Source organism: Varanus komodoensis, unplaced genomic scaffold (assembly GCF_004798865.1).
Source record: "Varanus komodoensis strain SLA01 unplaced genomic scaffold, ASM479886v1 scaffold1, whole genome shotgun sequence".
Classification (NCBI taxonomy): Eukaryota; Metazoa; Chordata; class Lepidosauria; order Squamata; family Varanidae; genus Varanus; species Varanus komodoensis.
The window spans coordinates 28,314,434-28,324,297 of NW_025335268.1; the positions used below are offsets into that span (position 1 = coordinate 28,314,434).

Below are 9,864 nucleotides of genomic sequence, written 5' to 3' on the forward strand. Positions count from 1 at the left end.
CAAGTACCCATATATTTTCTGCAGCAAAGAGAAAAACAACTGGACAATTTTGTGCAGAAAAGACAGTCCAAGCAAGCTATTCCTTAGCTCCAATTTGCAGCTTTCCAAGTTCTACCATGAAAGCATTTCCATCAGCAGGATTACGTGGGTGCTGCTTTAGATGCCCTGCTTTGTATGGGCGTTACAATGGGTTTCGGAGCAAGGAATTTCAACCTAACCAAAACTTTCCACAGCCTCTACAAGTGTTTTATTTTGGCCTGTAATTCAGAGATTTCTACTCTAGTCTTCAGAGAAGAAAAATATATTTTCTGAAGTTTTTCAGTCAACAGCTTCTCCAAGAATCTGCATGTTACATTCTGAAAGCTCATAATCATAAACTTTCAACAACATCTCTAGTCACCTTCACTTCAATGAATAATTTTTCTTGTTTTTAAACTGTTGAACTCTCTTATTTAAGTAGTGATTTAACAACAGAAAAGACCAACAGTTTATTAGTAAATCAGTTATTTGTCAAGTCTATATTTAATAATATAGTAGTATGTTCAGTAGAAAAGCTGTAGATAGCCTGAACTAATTATCTCTTAATATGTTTCAGTTTGGTGCTGCTTTAATAATGAATAAATACTTGAATTCTGTTTCACTAGTAAACCCAGCTTTACCCATAAATCCACAAGTCTCCAGTCCACACAAGTTTATACTAGGATACCAGTTCATACATGCCTGAATTAATTATTATGTGGCACATCAACAAGCTTGAAAGAAAATGACAAACTTTCCAATGTTATAAACTCTTCACTGCCCAAGACAGAACTCTTAGCAGGCTGACCTAAACAAACACTTCAACTAAAACAACCATATAGATAAGACCAATTGCTTAGAAATAACATAAGATACTATTTTATTTAAGACCGTGGTTCCCAAACTTTATGGCCCACACCCCCAGAAAATGTTTATGTTTGCACCCCGTACAAAAGTAATATCACATTTGAAGATGAAGTCATAATTTCTAATTTTTGCACCTCATACACTACTGTAGGTGAAAAAATTGAACTCAGTGCATAGAATTCAAATATGAATTGAACAATTGGAAAAAAATTGCAAACAGTAAAATCAGTCTCAACAGTTAACATAAAATTTAATGACTTCTTTGTTCCTGCTTTTTATTCATGATTTGGTCAAAACATGTAAGTTTCTTGCTGATTGTGATCCACAAGTGTGCCTTCCTGAATTCAGGAAATTCCTAGATTTTGTCTTGATTGACAAAAGAGAACTGAATCCAAATGCAAACTAACAGTAAATTTATTATTTGGATAATTGTTGGCAAAAATGTAGCTATTCACCAATTTTGGTAAATCGCAATGCGGCCTTCCTCTTTGTCACACCCCCTGAAATGGCATCTCGCACACCCTGGGATATAGGCACTCTAGGCTGGTTTAAGAAAAAGTGTTACTATTTAGCACAAGTTAAAAGCAATTTCTTGCAGTTACCTGTATATGGAATTACTTTTCTCAATCTTGTTAGGACTAGTTTTGCTCTGGCTACATGCCTTTCTATCACAGGACCTTCTATGCTCAAGGAAGAGAATATACCACCATTATCTTCAAAGAGTTTTACTTCAATCTCCCACTTCCTGTTTATATGTTAGTATTCCATCCATACACTTTCAACTATGTTTTAAGCAATGCAGGCAGGCATTTTTTCTATTCTAACCAGTTTTTCCTTTCTTCAGTCCTTGCCTAGGAAGGCAAGTATCTTGCTTTAGGAAACTCCAATACAAAAGTATAGCATTACTTAAATGAGAGAATTGTTACCTGGAGCATTGTGGAGAAATGTCGTATAGCTTCATCATAAAGGCCACTTCCAATCAATATATAAGCGATGGCTGCCAAAATATTGTTATGGTTTATTTTATCAATCTTCCCTAAATTCCATGTTTGCCATACATTTAAGAATTGTTGGAAACCCAAAAAAGTTGAACAGGGGAGTGTGAATCTTGAAAACCAAGTTTTTGAAAAACCTAACTCCCTAAATGCTATTATCAACATATAGTTTAACATTTACTCTCCAAATTTAATGGGCACTGCTGCAAACAGAAGTTCAAGACATCACTGTGCAGTTAAATTTGAGCATGCACTCAATGACCTCTTGTCCCCTTCCATAAGCAAAAGCCTCTTCAGGATCTAAAGCCATTCTGTTCACGGAAGGGCACTACCAGATACAACGCTTATACTGCAATTCCATTCTCATCTATCCATTGAGAAACCATCCATTGAGTGTTGCTGTTCTTCTTAAGCCCTCAGAAGGGCAAGTTTAAGGGAAAAAAGTAGCTGGGTGGGAAGGTTTAGCTTTCCCCATCTACACACAGTGATCTTGATCCAGATTAGTGCCCTGCACACTTGCATAAAAGTACATTTAAAATTACAATCACCCAATGTAGCATGTAGTTTGGCCCCAAGTTTTCCAACACTCACTGGAACTCTTCTCTTTCTCAAGCATACACACACAGCTATTTTATCTTCTTTTTGTAAGCTAATAAGAAAGGTCCCTTCTCAGTGAGTGCAGGTTTTCTTCCCTGCCTGCCTTCCTGCCTTCCTTGTGTTTTCATTTCTCCCTCCATTTCTCCATGCTCTGAAGACAGCTGTCTCTGGAATGGAGCTCACAGTAGAAAAGTCAGCCCAAACAGAAACAAAAAGAATTTTAAACAAGAGAGGTACATGGAGGGTCTGATATAAAACTGAACAGGAAATGCGTAAAAAGCCCTCTGTAAGAACTTCTAAGAAGCATAGATGGTTCATTCTTTTAACCTGAACCCCTGATTAAGTCATAACATCAACTTTTTATCTCGCCTTTGCTGGGATCTAAGAAGTTTCAGTACTTCTCATCAATTCTGCACACCATACAAGCAGTTGCAATAACCATCACCTACTGGAAACTATAGGGAAAATTATAGTGTGTGAATGTGTGGACTTGTATGAAGTGAGAGGAATGCATAGATAGCAAAATGAGAATGGTTTCTGCGCATGGGATATTTCTGGCTTTGGCCTGCCCATTCTTGGCTTAATTTTAATACAATGCTGGTGTGCAGCTCCTGGAAGATTATCCCTGAAAGAACATGGTCCTCAGGCAGAAAACAGCTCCAAACTCCTACTTTAAGGGGTATGTGAGCAGTGTAACATAGGGGAAACACACACACACTGATCTAATGTCAAAGCAGATAAATTTACCCAGAAATTTTAAACATTTCAAAGAACAGTTTTTTAAAGACTGCAACCCTATCACGACTTATCAGTGAGTAAGATTCATTAGAATCAGTTGTATGCAGATATACTTAGGACTGGACTGCAAAAGAACCACTGAAAGCAAAGATATCTAGAGAAAGTGGAAAGAAAGCTGTTCTAGGTATGGGGAGGCAAGGGAATGCTGTTACAAGAAGCAGCAATGCACAACAAGCAATATCAGGGGTAGGAAAGGTGAGTGGGCAGAAGTGAAAATGGATTCACAAGTGCAAGTCTGCATTTATTTTGCATCTGTGTGGTTCCCTTCAGCACTATGTGCAAATGGGTAAATGTATATTTTTGGCTAACACATGCAAAACTGCAAATGTGTTCATGCATAGCACATCTTACCCAATTCTTCATTTGTATTGTCATCGTCCGTGGCAAATGGAAACCTTTTTTGTTCTGCAAGTGATTTTGCTTGGCTCTGCAAAAAAATTGAATACATTCAATATACTCCAAAAAAATTATACACAAAAATAAAAATTAAGGGAAAGATTGCACACTAAATTGCTGATATAAACACAAGCAAGTTAGGAATGGGCTTGACTTTACCACAGAAATCAGTGTGAGTTAAAGGTTAACTATGCTGAATTGTGTACATGCTGGATTGTGTCCAAAATTTTTATCCTATCAACATTTTGCACCAAGAATTTAAAGCCTGAATTCACAGAATATGTGGATAAGTGTAAATTAACCTTTTAGAAAATCAGTTAAAACCGTGTATAGATTCCACAACATTCATAGAACTATTTTTTTTCTAATTTCTCAGTGTATATATTTTCAGCTAATGCAAATGATCAATTAATTTGGATTTTCTTTCTGTATTGTTAATATGTTTCTCAGGAATCAAGTTTTAGGCATAAACAGTGCAATAGGACTTCATCAATAAAACATATATACTAAGTAAAATAACATTTTAGCAAGATCCGTCAATATATAGTTAAAAATACCATAAGTTTTTCTGTATTGAGAGAAAGCAAGGATTCGCAAGATGGAGACCCTCGCAGATCCCAGTCTGACTCATGAAAGTGCAAAAAAGAAGAGTCTGAAATAGAAGGATTTCCATTGTTAATGGACATTCTCATCTTAAAATAGCTACACTTAGGAATGTAAATACAGAAGAAAATAGTGCCAATTATATAACAAATTACATGGGAGTTGTTCAAACACTGATCAGCTCCTTAAAAAATTGCAAGAGTCAGTTGATTCTCATTGGAAACGAATACCAACAATGTTCTGGTTTTGAAAGTCATGCATATACCGTAAATGGACAGCATATATTTGTATTCCATATAGAGGCTAGCCTATGGCTGATACATCAACATTTGTTTGTTCTGTCAACTGCCCAAAAATTATTGATGTCTGGGAATTCTTCCAAAATATAAAAATAATATAAAATGATAAAAATCAACAAGAATACAATACCACAAGGCAGAGCTAATGTAATTATTATAGAACAAAGCTAGAACAGGAAACCATAGAAGATAATGGTTTGCATAATACCATAGTGTAAAATAGTCAGATGAAATAATAATTAATAAAAATAATGAATTCTTATTATTTAAAATGTTTGTATCCCACCCTTCACAATGTTTCAGAGCAACAATAACATAAATAAGACACAGCATCACAATAATATTTATAATTTTTAAAAGCCTGTGAGCTGTTTAAAAAGGTCTTATTTTGGCACTGACAAGACATTAAATTAGCTACCAGGTAAGTATCTCTGGTAGAAGTAGTCTGAAAGTTCGTATACTGAAAAAGTATAATATATAGGGATTAATATTTGTGAGAGCTTAACAATAATCTCTGAACTAGAAAAGATTTGAACCACATCAATGTTTTACTTTTAAGTAAGTGGGGAAGTAGAAAGGGATGCATTGTATCTTTCTTGTAGCTACTTTATTTATTTTAGGATTGGTGCGGTTTTAATGTTAGTAAACCACCCAGAGAACCCTCTGGACGATTGGGGTGGTATATAAATGCAATCAATCAATCAATATCTGGGTAGCTTTTGTATCCAGGCTACAGGTTTTGAACTCTGCAAAGTTTAAAATGTGAACAAAAAAAAAAAAAAAAGGATCTGCGGGACAGAGTCCAGAACTCATAAAATGAGTATTGATCTTTGAGGGAAACCAAGACTAGCTATAAACCTCTATCCACATGTTTCCTTATGTACAGCTTCTCTATCATGCCTAGACTGTTTCAGCTTGTTGGCTCTTATTTGTCCCAAGACCACCTTGCGGCATTTATTCATTAGTTCCACAGCCTTCCTGGGAGGGAAAGGTGGAAACAAAAGGTGGAGCAGAGTATCATTCACATATTGACAATCCTTCAGCCCAAACCTCTGTGTGATTTCCCCTTATTTTCATAGATATTAAAAAGCATGAGAGACAAGAAAGAAGTTTGTGGTACATCACAGGCCAATTGCAATAGATTGGAACAGAACAAAAATCCCCTAAAACTTCCTTCTGAGATCAGTCTTCAAGGAAGGCAGAACCACCATAACACCATGCATCTTAAACCCAATGCAGGCTGATGGCTCAGAAGGATATCACAGTTACTGGTATTGAAATGGGTCCAGAGGAACTAAGAGATTTGTACTCCCCACAAGTTCACACAAGGTATTCCCCAAAGTCACCACTGGAATGACCAAGGCTGTTTCTACCTTATAACCAGATCTGAAACCATACTGAAAGGCTTCATACTCATCAGTTATCACCACTGCTGGAAGCGGAAAAGCCACCACTTTCTCCAACAGCTTGCCCAAGAATGGCAAATTAAGACAACTGGCTTTTGTTAACCCAAATTATAAGAGTTATCTCTTCATGATCACCAAGATCCTTGCCACTGCTTCCATTAGAGCACCGGTGTGGACACCATCTCTCAAGGAAGGATTAACCATTTTTAGGATCTAAACACTTGGCCTAGCTTTAACCAGTTTCTGTAGCCAGGATGGACAAAGGATCTCAAGACAAATGAAAGGCCTCAGTCCTTTAAAAAATTATCCATAGGTTCTCCAAGTTACTCTGAAATAAAGTGATTAGATGGTACACAAGTCCTATCCATGAACAGTAACACCATCAGCACAGACACAAGTGCCCTATCTGCAAAATATCCCACAAGTTGGATAGCATGTCTTTAAGGGTTTAAGATGCTCTACCCCAAAGCATAAAGCAAGAAAGTGTTTAACTACTGAAACAAACTCTACTGGATGATAATGAGCAGACATCATGATGACAAGGAATCAAATGCTCTCACCCACTCTTTAGGGAACACTATCAAGTCCTCCAATTGCACTTTCCCACAGTAAAAAGGTTTTGAGTATAATGTTCAAGAACATATGTGAAACATTCTGCATACCTAAAATATGCTGCATATTAAACTGTATGTATCATTTACATTCTTGTTCCAAATTTGGCTAATATTCCATTTGTGACTAGCAAATACAAATTATTAGAGTGCATATGTGCAAGTGATGTGACTAATCAAAATCTAAAAGATGATAATACTGCAAACTCTTGTAAACTTTTGAAAAATGCAGGATTTTCTGAGTGCCATGATGATCTACAGCATCCATACATACCACCTTAAAAATTCAAGTTGCCTCTGAACTTGACAACCTTCACATAACTTGGAAACAGGACATGGGTTTTAGAATATTTATCCATCAAACAACCCACGCTGCTGTATTCAGATGGCACAAGCTGCTGCTATCATAGCTTAAACATTCAAAATGATCACCAGCAAATATTGCAACCCATGATAGCATAGATAAGCCACAATCCTTGTGCAAACACTGTCACTCCATCTTAACTTAGGATGGGCTGCAAAGCCACACTCTGCCAAAATGTGTTCCTTGTGGTATGCAATGAAAACAGCCAGGTTGTATTTTTTAAGTCAGCCACATATGTTAACCATATAAATACTGTAAGCCGTCCGGAGATCTTGTATAATAGGGCGGTATACAAAAGCTTTTAATAAATAAACAAACAAACCATATTCTATCAGGCTGTAGCAGCCAGATAGGTCAGAAGCAGAATCACTGATTCTGCTAGGACACTAGTTACATTGTACTTCAACTCTCCCTTCCAGCTGGTCATTACAGGAATCACTATTTAACTTTAAAACTTGGTACTTAAATTTGCTTTTCTTCTTCTTCTCTCATCCTCCACATTTCCTTCTGTGACTTGTCTATCAGATTGTAAGCCTGTAGGCTTGTTCTTCTCTTACTGGTCATACTGATCTGGGAGCCTTTCCATCTTAAGAGTAGGGCAAGAATACTACAAATAAATAACTTTGCCAAGCATACAGGGAGTTGTGGTTCAATGCCAGGTTATAGAAGATTGCCCTGGCAGTCACGTCATACATTATATCACAGCAAGCCTGGGTTTGTCACCAAGAATACACCTGATAGAGGCCAGTGACCAATCCTAGCTCTTTTATTAATGTACCTGTATGATATTCATACGTTTAAACATAAATTTGCTGCATTCACTCTTCACATTAGGCATACACCTAAAAATGCAATGTGTGAAGAAGCCATTAGTATATATCTGGAACTGGAAGTATGGGCATTTAATTTGCTCTTCATCTTTTCCTTCCTCCACTGCATCACTTTCTACCTCTGAGCCACATTTAGATTTCAAGTTCCTCGGGGCAAAGACTTTCCCTCTTTTTATGCTACTGCATAAAGCACTCTGTATATTGATGGTTCTGACCAATAGATTCTTCAAAGCATATAAACTGTCTTGTCCTTTTGGGAGAGGCTGAAGGGTAACAGCCTTTTCTAGCTGACCACCATGTTGCCCGTCCCTTCAGTTCTGGTTTTCCTGTGCAGTGCTGTCAAGAGTTAAGTTCTGAATGGTATTCAATAACAAAACAAGAAATTTTGAAGTTCTGGCATGTATCACAACAGTTCTCATAATTGTGCCCTAAAGAGATTCAAACAAGCAGATAATGGTTTTGATTCATGTCTATATGTACTTGGGGGCATTATGTACAAGTGCATACACTAATTTATTAGGATCAGGTGGCAGTCACAGAAAAGTGAGGTAGCAAAGGCAGTGCAGTGGCTCATTTATTAGACTTGGGCTGAAGAGACCTGAAAATGCAGGAGAGAGGGGAACAAAAAGATGAAGCATATCCCTTAATCAGCTTCAGCAGGGCTGTCAAGGACTTGTTATTTTGGAGGGCATTCATTCATAAGGGTCACCCTAAGTCAGAGGCAACTTGGCAGCAAATAACAAGAAGTAGCGCAACACTGAAAGGTCAAGATCTTCCAAGAGTTTATTTTCCCAGCAGCATGGAGACACTTTTTTTTTAATCCTGAAGTGAAGAAACATTTTTTACTCCCCTTTTATACACTTTTTATCCCTAAGTGTCCCTAACCTATCCCTATTTTATCCCTAACCTAAGTAAAGAAACCACTTTTCATCTCTACCAGGACCTGATCATTTGTAAACCTAAGGAGTTTTTATTCCTCATTCAAGTCTAAGCTACCCAAAATCCTTTGTATTACAAGAGGGGACAATCTATTGTTTTTGGGAACACTGATTTCTTCCCAGCTGCTTTGAGGCTTGAAGCTAAGTTTACAGGGAGCAAGAAACTTGAGGTGGGTGGCAGGTGACCTTGTCATACACGCTAATCAAAAAGTCCCAGTGCTTTCATTCTGCAAGTCCACTTCCACTATAACACTGACTGTAGTGAAGTAAGAAAAATCACTGCTGCACTGAAAGTTCCACACTCAAGGAAAAAAATAGCACAACGGATGAAAGAAGTGATTAGTCCAGCCTTCCCCAAACTGATGCCCTCCAGATGAGTTGGCCTGCTACTCCCAACATATTTAGAAGGTCCATCACACCTGGAGCATCCAATCCATGTGCAAGATGCTAGCTTGTGGAAGTCTAGGCTAATGCATCCCTCTATTTGCTACTCCAGGTTTAACTTAAGAGGTGCATACTGCACGGGAAAGATGGGAGCTGCAGCCCCACACCCCCAGAGAGCTACCAAACTGGGGAATGCTGAGCGAGCCCACCTCTCTATCAGTTGTGCTAGGTTCGCTTAACTCGCAAGCGGCTGCTTACGTCGAGAAAGCATATTCAGGAGTACGGCTGCGACACCTGCAGCCTTAAGCAGCCCAGCCCTATGCACCATCGCCACACCTCAGCCGCGTTTCTTCCTCAGGCAGGGCGTGAAGGAGCGGCGCAGTTTTTCCCGCCAGAGAATCATGAGCCGGGCTCTTTCCTTCCGCCCATCACTCACCACAGTCGCCAGCGGCCGCATATTGTTCCCCGCCCCAGTCAGCCGCCAGGAGCTCCGGGCAGCCTCTGCTCCCCTGGCCCTGAGACTGACGGTGCAGCTCCTGCCTGAGCAGGGAAAACGGTGGGTACTGCTCAGTCAGGGCGTGCCCTGGCGGCGGCCTTGCTGCAACCAGCAACCACAACAGCAGCGTCCAACGCGGCCCCGGCGGCGGCGCAGCAATTCTTGGCCAACCGCACCAAGAGCCCGCGGCAGCTGCCATCTTCATAGCGCGCCTGCGCAGAATAATTCCCCCCCCCTCCTCCCTTGGTCTTTTCCCTCCCTG

At 39.0% G+C, this 9,864-nt stretch overlaps 1 protein-coding gene across 5 annotated transcripts in view; it reads right to left on the reverse strand.

The window, feature by feature from the left end:
* TTC13 (tetratricopeptide repeat domain 13) overlaps positions 1-9,771 on the reverse strand; it is a 40,215-nt gene extending 30,444 nt beyond the window's left edge. For 2 of the 5 annotated variants that reach the window (XR_006413796.1, XM_044420771.1), the window contains exons 1-4: positions 9,543-9,560; positions 4,229-4,323; positions 3,627-3,702; positions 1,812-1,882 (exon numbers count right to left, since the gene is read on the reverse strand). Coding sequence is in view for 4 of the 5 variants with exons in the window: in XM_044420771.1 (XP_044276706.1) it covers positions 1,812-1,882; positions 3,627-3,702; positions 4,229-4,231 (150 nt within the window). In the remaining variant the exon portion in view is untranslated. Of the gene's footprint in view, positions 1-1,811; positions 1,883-3,626; positions 3,703-4,228; positions 4,324-9,542 lie in introns of those variants that run through there. The other 3 variants (XM_044420798.1, XM_044420789.1, XM_044420780.1) reach the window with 2 other exon arrangements.
* Positions 9,772-9,864: the final 93 nt, after the last annotated feature.